Source organism: Oncorhynchus masou, unplaced genomic scaffold, assembly GCF_036934945.1.
Source record: "Oncorhynchus masou masou isolate Uvic2021 unplaced genomic scaffold, UVic_Omas_1.1 unplaced_scaffold_709, whole genome shotgun sequence".
NCBI classification, from domain to species: Eukaryota; Metazoa; Chordata; class Actinopteri; order Salmoniformes; family Salmonidae; genus Oncorhynchus; species Oncorhynchus masou.
The window spans coordinates 316,556-333,797 of NW_027013555.1; the positions used below are offsets into that span (position 1 = coordinate 316,556).

At 47.6% G+C, this 17,242-nt stretch overlaps 1 protein-coding gene across 1 annotated transcript in view; it reads right to left on the reverse strand.

Annotated features, from left to right (window-relative positions):
* Positions 1-3,105: 3,105 nt before the first annotated feature.
* LOC135537096 (carboxypeptidase Z-like) overlaps positions 3,106-17,242 on the reverse strand; it is a 45,345-nt gene continuing 31,208 nt past the window's right edge. Inside the window, exons 7-12 of the mRNA XM_064963297.1 lie at positions 11,413-11,480; positions 11,269-11,336; positions 10,187-10,326; positions 8,785-8,884; positions 6,341-6,486; positions 3,106-3,376 (exon numbers count right to left, since the gene is read on the reverse strand). Of these exons, the coding sequence (XP_064819369.1) occupies positions 3,110-3,376; positions 6,341-6,486; positions 8,785-8,884; positions 10,187-10,326; positions 11,269-11,336; positions 11,413-11,480 (789 nt within the window). The 3' untranslated portion in view covers positions 3,106-3,109. The remainder of the gene's footprint in view (positions 3,377-6,340; positions 6,487-8,784; positions 8,885-10,186; positions 10,327-11,268; positions 11,337-11,412; positions 11,481-17,242) is intronic.

The following is a 17,242-nucleotide window of genomic DNA, read 5'->3' on the forward strand; positions in this document are numbered from 1 at the left end:
CCAATGCTTTATGACTTGAGGGCAGTAGGCCTAGTGAAGGAGTGTACACTTCAGGAGGAAGGAGAGATTACTGGGACATAACACAGACTTGAATAACGTCTCTCTCTCTCTAAATCCCAACCCCTGGACAATTTATCATCTATCTACTCTCTTGTTTTTCATCCTCCGTCAATAGTTTAATTTCTACCCCTGTGGGTGGAAGGTGGCCTGGTCTTCATTTAATGTACGGTTGCGCCCTCTTGTGGTTAAAATAACTCATGACATCTCCCATCAAAGCAGTGTGAATGACTGGTGGTTAATTTTGTGTACTGTGGAGCCATCTAGTGGCCAGTAGTGTTAATGACACCCTAAATCATGAAAATAGCAAGACCAATGGATTCTTCATCCCTTTATCCATTTTTAATCCAATCTGAAATGAAAAAAATCTGACGGACAAAACATGTAATAGTGTTTTATGAAGAGGGTTGTGATTCTGGTAGGCTATACACTGACACAGCTATACACTGACACAGCTTTACACTGACACAGCTATACACTGACACAGCTATACACTGACACAGCTATACACTGACACAGCTGACTAACTCTTCTGATGACTTGTTTAATATAATACACAAACATCTCTGTCAGGGCCTGGTCAACATCTCTGTCAGGGCCTGGTCAACATCTCTGTCAGGGCCTGGTCAACATCTCTGTCAGGGCCTGGTCAACATCTCTGTCAGGGCCTGGTCAACATCTCTGTCAGGGCCTGGTCAACATCTCTGTCAGGGCCTGGTCAACATCTCTGTCAGGACCTATGGGCCCTGGTCAACATTAGTGCAGGAAATAGATAGGGGCCATAGAAAGTTTGAACAAGAGAGAGGAGAGTATGCGAGGGGGGAGTGGGAGAGGAGAGGAGGGGAGAGGGGTAGGAGGGGAGGAGAGAGGAAAGGAAAGAAGGGGCAGGGGAGAGGAGAGAAGGAGGAGAGGAGAGTAGGGGGAGGAGAGAGGAGAGTAGGGGGAGGAGAGAGGGGAGAGGAGAGGAGAGAAGGAGGAGAGTAGGGGGGAGAGGGAGAGGAGAGTATGGGGAGGAGAGAGTAGGGGGGAGAGGAGAGTAGGGGGAGGAGAGAAGGAGGAGAGGAGAGGAGGGGGAGAGGAGAGTAGGGGGAGGAGAGAGGGGAGAGGAGAGAGGGGAGAGTAGGGGGAGGAGAGAGTAGGGGGAGGAGGGGAGAGGAGGGGGAGGAGAGTATCTTTAGACATGCTGAGTCTTGAAGGCAGTAAGTCATCAAGCTGCCTGTGTGTTTAGAATTTGCCCCCAATCCTTTAAAATGACAAACGTGTGTGTGTGTGCTAGGGTTTGTTGTGTGTGTGTGTGTGTGTGTGTGTGTGTGTGTGTGTGTGTGTGTGTGTGTGTGTGTGTGTGTGTGTGTGTCCCAACCTGTCAGATCCACAAGTCCACTTGTTGTAACAGAAAGACATTGAAACAGAAGCATTGTTAGAACCCTGAGGAAGACAGAACTCAGAGGAGGAATGTTGTGATTAGAATGTCTTAATGAAACAAAATAGAACACTGAGGGAGACAGAATGTCTTAATGAAACACAATAGAACACAGAGGAAGACAGAATGTCTTAATGAAACACAATAGAACACTGAGGGAGACAGAATGTCTTAATGAAACACAATAGAACACAGAGGAAGACAGAACTAGAATGTCTTAATGAAACACAATAGAACACAGAGGAAGACAGAACTAGAATGTCTTAATGAAACACAATAGAACACAGAGGAAGACAGAACTAGAATGTCTTAATGAAACACAATAGAACACAGAGGGAGACAGAATGTCTTAATGAAACACGATAGAACACCCAATATGTTAATGGGGGAATCATTCCTGCTCAGGACACAACACATGATCAGATTCCTGTCCATAGTGGAGGTAGGTGTTCCCCTGGTGGACAGGGTACCTGGCCTATCTACACAGGAAGACTAAACAGAACATAAGGCCTTCTGGTAACATGAGGGGAACGTCGGCCAGAGCTAAATGTGATGGGGACAGAAACCAAAAAAAGATTGAGAACCAATTCATGCGTCTGCTTGTAGGAGACATTCCACATAGCACCCATTCCCTTTAAAGTGCACTACTTTTGACTATATAGGGAACAGGGTGCACTATATTATTAGGGTGCCATTTGGGATGCAAACTACAAATAATTTTTATTTTACCTAACTAGGCAAGTCAGTTTAAGAACAAATTCTTATTTTCAATGACGGAACAGTGGGTTAACTGCCTGTTCAGGGGTAGAAGGACAGATGTCTGCTCGGGGATTTGAACTTGCAAACTTTCGGTTACTAGTCCAACGCTCTAACCACTAGGCTACCCTGCACTTGGGCTTTGGTCAAATGTAGTTCACCAAATAAGGGAATAGTGTGAGGGAATAAGGGAATAGGGAATAAGGGAATAGTGTGAGGGAATAAGGGAATAGGGAATAAGGAAATAGTGTGAGGGAATAGTGTGAGGGCATAGGGAATAAGGGAATAGTGTGAGAGAATAAGGGAATATGGAACAAGGGAATAGTGTGAGGGAATAGTTTGAGGGCATAGGGAATAAGGGAATAGTGTGGGGGAATAGGGAATAAGGGAATAGTGTGAGGGAATAAGGGAATAGGGAACAAGGGAATAGTGTGAGGGAATAAGGAATAAGGGAATAGTGTGAGAGAATAAGGGAATAGGGAACAAGGGAATAGTGTGAGGGAATAAGGGAATAGGAAATAAGAAAAAAAGGGAACAAGGGAATAGTGTGAGGGAATAGTGTGAGGGCATAGGGAATAAGGGAATAGTGTGAGGGAATAAGGGAATAGGGAACAAGGGAATAGTGTAAGGGAATAGTGTGAGGGCATAGGGAATAAGGGAATAGTGTGAGGGAATAAGGGAATAGGGAATAAGGGAGTAGTGTGAGGGAATAGTGTGAGGGCATAGGGAATAAGGGAATAGTGTGAGAGAATAAGGGAATAGGGAATAAGGGAAAAGGGAACAAGGGAATAGTGTGAGGGAATAAGGGAATAGGGAACAAGGGAATAGGGAATAAGGGAATAGGGTGCCGTTTCAGTCTTTATCCTGTTCAGTCTTCTAGTTCCGTAGCAGCCAGGTGGGAGCAGAGACTCCTGCCTGAGTAAAGTAGTTCCACCACCAAGGCTTCTCCTTCTCCTGCCACTCTCCTCCCATCCCCGGTTCTCCTCCCATACCCGGTTCCCTGGGTTCCCTGGGTTCCCTCGGTTCTCCCGGCTCGGAGCGGCCGTAGCTCTGGAAGTGGTTGTAAGGGTCGAAGCGGTCATAAGTGTCCAGGGAGGATCTGAGGAACAGGTGGTAGTCTGGTCCTACTGGCTGAACAGGGACCTGGAGGAGAGGAGAGAAATACATATCTTTAATGGGAGGTAGGGGAGGAGGGAGGAGATAGGAACTGGAGAACAACAGGTGGTAGTCTGGTCCTACTGGCTGAACAGGGACCTGGAGGAGAGGAGAGAAATACATATCTTTAATGAGAGGTAGGGGAGGAGGGAGGAGAGGGGAGAGGGGAGGTTACTCAGGCCCCGAAGCCAGGATATGCATATAATTGGTAGTACTGGATAGAAAACACTTTAAAGTTTCTAAAACTGTTAAAATAATACACGAGAGTATAACACAAGTGTTATGGTAGCCGAAAATCCGAAGAAAAACCAACCAGAATTATTATTTTTTTGAGATCCCATGCTCTTTCGATGAATAGCTATGGGTCCTATGTGATTCCAGCTCCCAAATTGCAATTCCTATGGCTTCCACTAGATGGCAACAGTCTTTGTCCACGGTTTCAGGCTTGTAAACATGAATGTTGAAGAAAGAATGACTTTGAAAAGAGAAAATCAGTCTTGGGGCCATAAAGAGGACGCGCAACGGCTTATTTTGTTATTATTTTTATTTATTTTTTATTTTGCCTATAGAACATACTTCTTTCCGTATGAAATATTATCGTTTATTTACATTTTAGGGAACCTGAGGATTAAACAGAAACGTAAACTGACTTTTTGGGATATAGAGAGGGATTTTAATCTAACAAAATGACCTGTTGTAGCTGGGACCCTTTGGATTGCAAACAGAGGAAGATTTTCAGAAGTAGGTGATTTATTTAATCGCTGTTTGTGATTGAAAAATGTGTTGTGGGGCGCCGTCCTCAAACAATGGCGTGGTATGCTTTCACCGTAAAGCCTTTTGGAAATCTGAAAATGCAGTTAGATTAACGAGAATGTCAGCTTTTAACCGATATAAGATACTTGTTTGTTCATAAATGTTTAATCTTACGATTATTTATTTGATTTATTACCGTCCAATTTCACCGGATATGGTGACAGGTTTCTCGCTCAAGGGACGCCAGGCCTTATACCTCAGATATCATGACCCTGACATCAACCCCTCAGATATCATGACCCTGACATCAACACCTCAGATATCATGACCCTGACAACAACCCCTCAGATATCATGACCCTGACATCAACCCCTCAGATATCATGACCCTGACATTAACCCCTCAGATATCATGACCCTGACAACAACCCCTCAGATATCATGACCCTGACATCAACCCCTCAGATATCATGACCCTGACATCAACCCCTCAGATATCATGACCCTGACATCAACCCCTCAGATATCATGACCCTGACATCATGACCCTGACATCAACCCCTCAGATATCATGACCCTGACATCATGACCCTGACATCAACCCCTCAGATATCATGACCCTGACATCAACCCCTCAGATATCATGACCCTGACATCATGACCCTGACATCAACCCCTCAGATATCATGACCCTGACATCATGACCCTGACATCAACCCCTCAGATATCATGACCCTGACATCAACCCCTCAGATATCATGACCCTGACATCATGACCCTGACATCAACCCCTCAGATATCATGACCCTGACATCAACCCCTCAGATATCATGACCCTGACATCAACACCTCAGATATCATGACCCTGACATCAACATGATATATCTCAGATATCATGACCCTGACATCAACCCCTCAGATATCATGACCCTGACATCAACACCTCAGATATCATGACCCTGACATCAACCCCTCAGATATCATGACCCTGACAACAACCCCTCAGATATCATGACCCTGACAACAACACCTCAGATATCATGACCCTGACATCAACATGATATATCTCAGATATCATGACCCTGACATCAACCCCTCAGATATCATGACCCTGACAACAACCCCTCAGATATCATGACCCTGACAACAACACCTCAGATATCATGACCCAGACATCAACATGATATATCTCAGATATCATGACCCTGACATCAACCCCTCAGATATCATGACCCTGACATCAACACCTCAGATATCATGACCCTGACATCAACACCTCAGATATCATGACCCTGGCATTAACACCTCAGATATCATGACCCTGACATCAACACCTCAGATATCATGACCCTGACATTAACACCTCAGATATCATGACCCTGACATCAACCCCTCAGATATCATGACCCTGACATCAACCCCTCAGATATCATGACCCTGACATCAACCCCTCAGATATCATGACCCTGACATCAACATCTCAGATATCATGACCCTGACATCAACCCCTCAGATATCATGACCCTGACATCAACCCTCAGATATCATGACCCTGACATCATGACCCTGACATCAACACCTCAGATATCATGACCCTGACATCAACCCCTCAGATATCATGACCCTGACATCATGACACTGACATCAACACCTCAGATATCATGACCCTGACATCATGACCCTGACATCAACCCCTCAGATATCATGACCCTGACATCATGACCCTGACAACAACACCTCAGATATCATGACCCTGACATCATGACACTGACATCAACACCTCAGATATCATGACCCTGACATCATGACCCTGACATCAACCCCTCAGATATCATGACCCTGACATCATGACCCTGACAACAACACCTCAGATATCATGACCCTGACAACAACCCCTCAGATATCATGACCCTGACAACAACCCCTCAGATATCATGACCATGACATCAACCCCTCAGATATCATGACCCTGACATCAACCCCTCAGATATCATGACCCTGACATCAACACCTCAGATATCATGACCCTGACATCAACACCTCAGATATCATGACCCTGACGTCAACCCCTCAGATATCATGACCCTGACAACAACATCATATTTCTCAAAACACTGATCCTGGCACAGAAACATCACAGATCACAGATAAAGTATATAATAACTAAATAAATAATATATATCTATAAATAACTTTGTACCTTTTTGAGCACGAAGTTGACCCGCCCAGCTTTCTCCATGTGAGCAGGCAGGTAAATCCTCTTGCTGACTTTGGAGTAGCCTTTAGCTGATGCTGTTATGATGTGTGTTCCTGAGTTCATTAACCTCCAGTAATCACCTTCCTCCGCTACAGAGAGAGAGAGGCAGGAGGAGGGAGGGATGGAGGGAGGGGAGGGAGGGGACAGGGAAGGAGACAGGGAGGGAGGGTGGGGACAGGGAAGGAGACAGGAAGGGAGGGAGGGGACAGGGAAGGAGACAGGGAGGGAGGGAGGGGACAGGGAAGGAGACAGGGATGGAGGGAGGGGACAGGGAAGGAGACAGGGAGGGAAGGAGACAGGGAAGGAGGGAAGGAGACAGGGATGGAGACAGGGAGGTAGGGAGACAGGGATGGAGACATGGAGGTAGGGAGACAGGGATGGAGGGAGACAGGGAGGGAGGGAGACATGGATTGGAGGGAGACAGGGAGGGAGGGGGACAGGGAGGGAGGGAGGGAGGGGACAGGGAAGGAGACAGGGAGGGAGGGAGGGAGGGAGGGGACAGGGAAGGAGACAGGGAGGGAGGGAGGGAGGGGACAGGGAAGGAGACGGAGGCAGGGAGGGAGGGGACAGGTAAGGAGACAGGGAGGGAGGGATTGAGGGAGGGGACAGGGAAGGAGACGGAGGGAGGGAGGGGACAGGGAAGGAGACAGGGAGGGAGACAGGGAGGGGGGAAGGAGACAGGGAGGGAGACAGGGATGGAGGGAGGGGACAGGGAAGGAGACAGGGAGGGAGGGAGGGGACAAGGAAGGAGACAGGGATGGAGGGAGGGGACAGGGAAGGAGACAGGGATGGAGGGAGGGGACAGGGAAGGAGACAGGGAGGGAGGGAGAGAGAGATATCAAATACAAATCTTAGAATCAGCTATTATAGACAGCCAGAACCCACTGGATTCTCCAATTACATTGAATGATTTACAGTACAAATGACAAACCGTCCAACCCAAACGGGCCTGTGGTGTTGATGGTATCCTCAATGAAATGATCAAATATACAGACAACAAATTCAATTGGCTAAACTAAAACTCTTTAACATCATACATAGCTCTGGCATCTTCCACAGTATTTTGAACCTGGAGGCAGGGTAGCCTAGCGGTTAGAGTGTAGAGGAGGTAGGTAGCCTAGTGGTTAGAGTGTAGAGGAGGTGGGTAGCCTAGTGGTTAGAGTGTAGAGGAGGTAGGTAGCCTAGTGGTTAGAGTGTAGAGGAGGTAGGTAGCCTGGTGGTTAGAGTGTAGAGGAGGTAGGTAGCCTGGTGGTTAGAGTGTAGAGGAGGTAGGTAGCCTGGTGGTTAGAGTGTAGAGGAGGTAGGTAGCCTGGTGGTTAGAGCTTTGAACTAGTAACTGAAAGGTTTCATGTTCAAATCCCCAAGCTGACAAGGTTCTGCCCCTGAACAGGCAACCCACTGTTCCTAGGCCGTCATTGAAAATAAGAATTTGTTCTTAACTAACTTAGTAAAATAAAGATAAAATAAAATAAAAACAAGGACTGATCACCCCAATCCAATCCAGTAGCTATTTGAGCTCATTTCTCCCTCCATAGAGCTCTAATAGAGGACCCTGCTCAGAAGTAGCCATTTGGGCTCCTTTCTCCCTCCATAGAGCTCTAATAGAGGACCCTGCTCAGAAGCAGCCATTTGGGCTCCTTTCTCCCCCCATAGAGCTCTAATAGAGGACCCTGCTCAGAAGCAGCCATTTGGGCTCATTTCTCCCCCCATAGAGCTCTAACAGAGGACCCCGCTCAGAAGTAGCCACTTGCTCAGAATTAGCCATTTGGGCTCTTTTCTCCCCCCATAGAGCTCTAATAGAGGACCCCGCTCAGAAGTAGCCATTTGGGCTCCTTTCTCCCTCCATAGAGCTCTAATAGAGGACCCTGCTCAGAAGCAGCCATTTGGGCTCATTTCTCCCCCCATAGAGCTCTAACAGAGGACCCCGCTCAGAAGTAGCCACTTGCTCAGAATTAGCCATTTGGGCTCCTTTCTCCCTCCATAGAGCTCTAATAGAGGACCCTTCTCAGAATTAGCCATTTTGGCTCCTTTCTCCCCCCATAGAGCTCTAATAGAGGACCCTTCTCAGAATTAGCCATTTTGGCTCCTTTCTCCCCCCATAGAGCTCTAATAGAGGACCATGCTCAGAATTAGCCATTTGGGCTCCTTTCTCCCCCCATAGAGCTCTAATAGAGGACCATGCTCAGAATTAGCCATTTGGGCTCCTTTCTCCCTCCATAGAGCTCTAATAGAGGACCATGCTCAGAATTAGCCACATGCTCAGAATTAGCCATTTGGGCTCTTTTCTCCCCCCATAGAGCTCTAATAGAGGACCATGCTCAGAAGCAGCCATCTGTGGGCTGCAGACATTATCCGGAACTATGGCTATCAGTTATGACGGTGGTTACCTGTGGTGACATCTTTCCTTATTCCCCTGACAGATACGGACGCTCCCTTTATTCCATAGCCCTCTTCATCCTTCACCACTCCCTTAATACCTCTGTGGACCTGGAGAAGAGAAGGAACAGGGACTAACAACAGGGAATATCAGGCTTAGGGAATGACATAGGGTTATTTTAACAAAATTCCCTGGTTTTCCAGGAATCTCAGTTGTCGGATTCCTGGATATACTGTTTATTCCCCCTCATTCTAGGATTCTCCCAATCAGGATTCCTGGAAACCCAGGAAATTTGGTGGGTAAGTTTCCGGAATTTGCAAACCTATCAGTGAATGGCAGGGAATGCTAAGGTCAGTGGGGGCTGGTGGGCGGGAGAAATATATAGTAGGACGGCAGCTTAAAACTTCTTCGGGATCGGTGTCGCGTCCACGGGACGGTTGAGCTAATGCGATTAGCATGAGGTTGAGCTAATGTAGGCTAATGCGATTAGCATGAGGTTGAGCTAATGTAGGCTAATGTGATTAACATGAGGTTGAGCTAATGTAGGCTAATGTGATTAACATGAGGTTGAGCTAATGTAGGCTAATGCGATTAGCATGAGGTTGTAAGTAACTAAGAACATTTCCCAGGACATAGACATATCTGATATTGGCAGAAAGCTTAAATTCTTGTTAATCTAATAGCACTGTCCAATTTACAGTAGCTATTAGAGTTTTGAACATGAAAAGTTATTAATAAACAAGTTAGGCACATTTGGGCAGTCTTGATACAACATTTTGAACAGAAATGCAATGGTTCATTGGATCAGTCTAAAACTTTGCACATGCACTGCTGCACTCTAGTGGCCAAAATCTAAATTGCTCCTGGGCTGGAATAATACATTATGACCTTTCTCTTGCGTTTCAAAGATGATGGTACAAAAAAATACAAAAGAACAGGTTTTTTCTTTGCATTATCTTTTACCAGATCTAATGTGTTATATTATCCTACATTCCTTTCACATTTCCACAAACTTCAAAGTGTTTCCTTTCAAATGGTGTCAAGAATATGAATATCCTTGGTTCACGGCCTGAGCTACAGGCAGTTAGATTTGGGTATGTCATTTTAGACGAACATTTGGAAAAAAAGGGGGTGGAGCCTTAAGAGGTTTTAACATGGCTGTATTGGAATGAATGGAACGGTATCAGACACATCCAACACATGTTTTCCATGTGTTCAATATACAGCTCCATGTATTCCATTCCAGCCATTACAAAGAGCCAGCTGTCCTCCTATATCTCTGCCCACCAGCCACCACTGATAAGGACATTAAAGATGGTCAGAAAATGACGAGACAGCACATAGGCCTTCTACGGTGTAACTACGGCACAAAATGGCTGCCTGGTCGCTGTGCTATAGAGAGACAGACCCACCGACTCCATGAAACTGAGCAGGGCCTCCTTGTTCCTGAGCCACTCTGGGTAGAGCTCCTCTTCAGAAGGGAACTTGTCACAGCCCAGCTCCACCGTAATCTCCAGACAGTTCGTGTGGAGGTAGTTAAAGTCTGACATGCCTACGGCACCGGAGAAATAGAGAGTCACACCGTAGATATATACACTAAGACACACCAGTACTGCGAATTAACAGACAGAGATGGGAATAAGAGGCGGAGGTTAAGGAGAGGAGGAGAGAAAAGAGGAGGAGAGGAGGAGAGGAGGAGAGGAAGAGAGGAGGAGGAGAGGAGGAGAGGAGGAGAGGAGGAGAGGAAAAGAGGAGGAGGATTAGAGGAGAGGAGGAGAGGAGGAGAGGAAAAGAGGAGGGGGAGAGGAGGAGAGGAGGAAAGGAAGAGAGGAGGAGAGGAGGAGAGGAGTAGAGGAAAAGAGGAGGAGAGAGAAGAGGAAGAGAGGAGGAGGAGAGAGAAGAGGAGGAGGAGGAGAGGAGGAGAGTAGGAGAGGAGGAGAGTAGGAGAGGAGTAGAGGAAAAGAGGAAGAGAGGAGGAGGAGAGAGAAGAGGAAGAGAGGAGGAGGAGAGAGAAGAGGAGGAGGAGAGGAGTAGAGGAGTAGAGGAAAAGAGGAAGAGAGGAGGAGGAGAGAGAAGAGGAAGAGAGGAGGAGAGAGAAGAGGAGGAGGAGAGGAGGAGAGCAGGAGAGGAGTAGAGGAAAAGAGGAAGAGAGTAGGAGAGATAGAAGAGGAAGAGAGGAGGAGGAGAAAGAAGAGGAGGAGGAGAGAGAAGAGGAGGAGGAGAGAGAAGAGGAGGAGGAGAGGAGGAGAGCAGGAGAGGAGTAGAGGAAAAGAGGAAGAGAGGAGGAGGAGAGAGAAGAGGAGGAGGAGAGGAGGAGAGCAGGAGAGGAGTAGAGGAAAAGAGGAAGAGAGGAGGAGAGAGAAGAGGAAGAGAGGAGGAGATAGACGAGGAAGAGAGGAGGAGAGGAGGAAGAGAGGACAGGAAGAGAGGAAGAGAGGAAGAGAGAGACAGAATGACACGAGGAGGAGAGGAGAAGATATAGAAGGTTCCGTACCCCCTGGGAAGCTGTACCACAGAGCTCCGTTGATGATGCCTCCACTTCGGATGAAGGACGCTCCACACCTAGAATATACAATATATAGGCCATGTAACAGGGGGTAATATAATCGTTCATAATTATAGCCAGGAATATAATCACCTCTCTGTGTTGTTGTCGGCCATGCTGGCGTGAGAGTCTGCGTATGTCCGTGCCAGCTGCTTAAATGCCTGCAGAGAGGAACACAGTCACACTCTTCAACATGGCATTTTCTGGCCTGGGAACAGAAGAGGTTTTCACCAATGACATAAACTAAGTGTAGAACAGGGTACCTGTTGGTCACGTTTTGGACAAGTACTTGTTGGTCAGGTGTAGAACAGGGTACCTGTTGGTCAGGTTTAGAACAGGGTACCTGTTGGTCAGGTTTAGGACAGGTACTTGTGGTCAGGTGTAGAACAGGGTACCTGTTGGTCAGGTGTAGAACAGGGTACCTGTTGGTCAGGTGTAGAACAGGGTACCTGTTGGTCAGGTGTAGAACAGGGTACCTGTTGGTCAGGTGTAGAACAGGGTACCTGTTGGTCAGGTGTAGGACAGTTACATGTTGGTCAGGTGGAGGAAAGGACAGGTTACCTGTTGGTCAGGTGGAGGACAGGACAGGGTACCTGTTCATCAGGTGTAGGACAGGACAGGGTACCTGTTTTTCAGGTTTAGGACAGGACACCTGTTCATCAAGTGTAGGACAGGGTACCTGTTGGTCAGGTGTACTACAGGACAGGGCACCTGTTGGTCCGGTGTAGGACAGGACAGGGCACCTGCCATCAGGTGTAGGACAGAGTACCTGTTGGTCCGGTGTATTACAGGACAGAGTACCTGTTGGTCAGGTGTATTACAGGACAGAGTACCTGTTGGTCCGGTGTATTACAGGACAGAGTACCTGTTGGTCCGGTGTATTACAGGACAGAGTACCTGTTGGTCCGGTGTATTACAGGACAGAGTACCTGTTGGTCAGGTGTATTACAGGACAGAGTACCTGTTGGTCAGGTGTATTACAGGACAGAGTACCTGTTGGTCAGGTGTATTACAGGACAGAGTACCTGTTGGTCAGGTGTATTACAGGACAGAGTACCTGTTGGTCAGGTGTATTACAGGACAGAGTACCTGTTGGTCCGGTGTATTACAGGACAGAGTACCTGTTGGTCCGGTGTATTACAGGACAGAGTACCTGTTGGTCCGGTGTATTACAGGACAGAGTACCTGTTGGTCAGGTGTATTACAGGACAGAGTACCTGTTGGTCCGGTGTATTACAGGACAGAGTACCTGTTGGTCAGGTGTATTACAGGACAGAGTACCTGTTGGTCCGGTGTATTACAGGACAGAGTACCTGTTGGTCAGGTGTATTACAGGACAGGGTACCTGTTGGTCAGGTGTATTACAGGACAGAGTACCTGTTGGTCAGGTGTATTACAGGACAGAGTACCTGTTGGTCAGGTGTATTACAGGACAGAGTACCTGTTGGTCAGGTGTTTTACAGGACAGAGTACCTGTTGGTCAGGTGTATTACAGGACAGAGTACCTGTTGGTCCGGTGTATTACAGGACAGAGTACCTGTTGGTCAGGTGTATTACAGGACAGAGTACCTGTTGGTCCGGTGTATTACAGGACAGAGTACCTGTTGGTCCGGTGTATTACAGGACAGAGTACCTGTTGGTCAGGTGTATTACAGGACAGAGTACCTGTTGGTCAGGTGTATTACAGGACAGAGTACCTGTTGGTCCGGTGTATTACAGGACAGAGTACCTGTTGGTCCGGTGTATTACAGGACAGAGTACCTGTTGGTCAGGTGTATTACAGGACAGAGTACCTGTTGGTCAGGTGTATTACAGCACAGAGTACCTGTTGGTCAGGTGTATTACAGGACAGAGTACCTGTTGGTCCAGTGTATTACAGGACAGAGTACCTGTTGGTCCAGTGTATTACAGGACAGAGTACCTGTTGGTCAGGTGTATTACAGGACAGAGTACCTGTTGGTCAGGTGTATTACAGGACAGAGTACCTGTTGGTCAGGTGTATTACAGGACAGAGTACCTGTTGGTCCGGTGTATTACAGGACAGAGTAACTGTTGGTCAGGTGTATTACAGGACAGAGTACCTGTTGGTCAGGTGTATTACAGGACAGAGTACCTGTTGGTCCGGTGTATTACAGGACAGAGTACCTGTTGGTCAGGTGTATTACAGGACAGAGTACCTGTTCATCAGGTTTTGGACAGGACAGAGTACCTGTTGGTCAGGTGTATTACAGGACAGAGTACCTGTTCATCAGGTTTTGGACAGGACAGAGTACCTGTTGGTCCGGTGTATTACAGGACAAGGTACCTGTCCATCAGGTGTAGGACAGGACAGGGTACCTGTTCATCAGGTTTTGGACAGGACAGAGTACCTGTTGGTCAGGTGTATTACAGCACAAGGTACCTGTCCATCAGGTGTAGGACAGGACAGGGTACCTGTTCATCAGGTTTTGGACAGGACAGAGTACCTGTTGGTCCGGTGTATTACAGGACAAGGTACCTGTCCATCAGGTGTAGGACAGGACAGGGTACCTGTTCATCAGGTTTTGGACAGGACAGAGTACCTGTTGGTCAGGTGTATTACAGCACAAGGTACCTGTCCATCAGGTGTAGGACAGGACAGGGTACCTGTTCATCAGGTTTTGGACAGGACAGAGTACCTGTTGGTCCGGTGTATTACAGGACAAGGTACCTGTCCATCAGGTGTAGGACAGGACAGGGTACCTGTTCATCAGGTTTTGGACAGGACAGAGTACCTGTTGGTCCGGTGTATTACAGGACAGAGTACCTGTTGGTCAGGTGTATTACAGGACAGAGTACCTGTTGGTCCAGTGTATTACAGGACAGAGTACCTTTTGGTCAGGTGTATTACAGGACAGAGTACCTGTTGGTCAGGTGTATTACAGGACAGAGTACCTGTTGGTCCGGTGTATTACAGGACAGAGTACCTGTTGGTCAGGTGTATTACAGGACAGAGTACCTGTTGGTCCGGTGTATTACAGGACAGAGTACCTGTTGGTCCAGTGTATTACAGGACAGAGTACCTGTTGGTCCAGTGTATTACAGGACAGAGTACCTGTTGGTCAGGTGTATTACAGGACAGGGTACCTGTTGGTCCGGTGTATTACAGGACAGAGTACCTGTTGGTCCGGTGTATTACAGGACAGAGTACCTGTTGGTCCGGTGTATTACAGGACAGAGTACCTGTTCATCAGGTTTTGGACAGGACAGAGTACCTGTTGGTCCGGTGTATTACAGGACAGAGTACCTGTTCATCAGGTTTTGGACAGGACAGAGTACCTGTTGGTCCGGTGTATTAAAGGACAAGGTACCTGTCCATCAGGTGTAGGACAGGACAGGGTACCTGTTCATCAGGTTTTGGACAGGACAGAGTACCTGTTGGTCAGGTGTATTACAGGACAAGGTACCTGTCCATCAGATGTAGGACAGGACAGGGTACCTGTTCATCAGGTTTTGGACAGGACAGAGTACCTGTTGGTCAGGTGTAGGACAGGGTACATGTTGGTCAGGTGTATTACAGGACAGAGTACCTGTTGGTCAGGTGTATTACAGGACAGAGTAACAGTTGGTCCGGTGTATTACAGGACAGAGTACCTGTTGGTCCGGTGTATTACAGGACAGAGTACCTGTTGGTCAGGTGTATTACAGGACAGAGTACCTGTTGGTCCGGTGTATTACAGGACAGAGTACCTGTTGGTCCGGTGTATTACAGGACAGAGTACCTGTTCATCAGGTTTTGGACAGGACAGAGTACCTGTTGGTCCGGTGTATTACAGGACAAGGTACCTGTCCATCAGGTGTAGGACAGGACAGGGTACCTGTTCATCAGGTTTTGGACAGGACACACTACCTGTTGGTCAGGTGTATTACAGGACAAGGTACCTGTCCATCAGATGTAGGACAGGACAGGGTACCTGTTCATCAGGTTTTGGACAGGACAGAGTACCTGTTGGTCATGTGTATTACAGGACAAGGTACCTGTCCATCAGGTGTAGGACAGGACAGGGTACCTGTTCATCAGGTTTTGGACAGGACAGACTACCTGTTGGTCCGGTGTATTACAGGACAAGGTACCTGTCCATCAGATGTAGGACAGGACAGGGTACCTGTTCATCAGGTTTTGGACAGGACAGAGTACCTGTTGGTCCGGTGTATTACAGGACAGAGTACCTGTTGGTCAGGGGTATTACAGGACAGAGTACCTGTTGGTCCGGTGTATTACAGGACAGAGTACCTGTTGGTCAGGTGTATTACAGGACAGAGTACCTGTTGGTCAGGTGTATTACAGGACAGAGTACCTGTTGGTCAGGTGTATTACAGGACAGAGTACATGTTGGTCAGGTGTATTACAGGACAGAGTACCTGTTGGTCAGGTGTATTACAGGACAGAGTACATGTTGGTCAGGTGTATTACAGGACAGAGTACCTGTTGGTCCGGTGTATTACAGGACAGAGTACCTGTTGGTCAGGTGTATTACAGGACAGAGTAACAGTTGGTCCGGTGTATTACAGGACAGAGTACCTGTTGGTCCGGTGTATTACAGGACAGAGTACCTGTTGGTCAGGTGTATTACAGGACAGAGTACCTGTTGGTCCGGTGTATTACAGGACAGAGTACCTGTTGGTCCGGTGTATTACAGGACAGAGTACCTGTTCATCAGGTTTTGGACAGGACAGAGTACCTGTTGGTCCGGTGTATTACAGGACAAGGTACCTGTCCATCAGGTGTAGGACAGGACAGGGTACCTGTTCATCAGGTTTTGGACAGGACAGAGTACCTGTTGGTCAGGTGTATTACAGGACAAGGTACCTGTCCATCAGATGTAGGACAGGACAGGGTACCTGTTCATCAGGTTTTGGACAGGACAGAGTACCTGTTGGTCCGGTGTATTACAGGACAGAGTACCTGTTGGTCAGGTGTATTACAGGACAGAGTACCTGTTGGTCCGGTGTATTACAGGACAGAGTACCTGTTGGTCCGGTGTATTACAGGACAGAGTACCTGTTGGTCAGGTGTATTACAGGACAGAGTACCTGTTGGTCAGGTGTATTACAGGACAGAGTACCTGTTGGTCCGGTGTATTACAGGACAGAGTACCTGTTGGTCAGGTGTATTACAGGACAGAGTACCTGTTGGTCCGGTGTATTACAGGACAGAGTACCTGTTGGTCCGGTGTATTACAGGACAGAGTACCTGTTCATCAGGTTTTGGACAGGACAGAGTACCTGTTGGTCCGGTGTATTACAAGACAAGGTACCTGCCATCAGGTGTAGGACAGGACAGGGTACCTGTTCATCAGGTTTTGGACAGGACAGAGTACCTGTTGGTCAGGTGTATTACAGGACAGAGTACCTGTTGGTCAGGTGTATTACAGGACAGAGTACCTGTTGGTCCGGTGTATTACAGGACAGAGTACCTGTTGGTCCGGTGTATTACAGGACAGAGTACCTGTTGGTCCGGTGTATTACAGGACAGAGTACCTGTTGGTCAGGTGTATTACAGGACAGAGTACCTGTTGGTCAGGTGTATTACAGGACAGAGTACCTGTTTGTCCGGTGTATTACAGGACAGAGTACCTGTTGGTCAGGTGTATTACAGGAAAGAGTACCTGTTGGTCCGGTGTATTACAGGACAGAGTACCTGTTGGTCCGGTGTATTACAGGACAGAGTACCTGTTGGTCAGGTGTATTACAGGACAGAGTACCTGTTGGTCAGGTGTATTACAGGACAGAGTACCTGTTGGTCCGGTGTATTACAGGACAGAGTACCTGTTGGTCCGGTGTATTACAGGACAGAGTACCTGTTGGTCCGGTGTATTACAGGACAGAGTACCTGTTGGTCAGGTGTATTACAGGACAGAGTACCTGTTGGTCCGGTGTATTACAGGACAGAGTACCTGTTGGT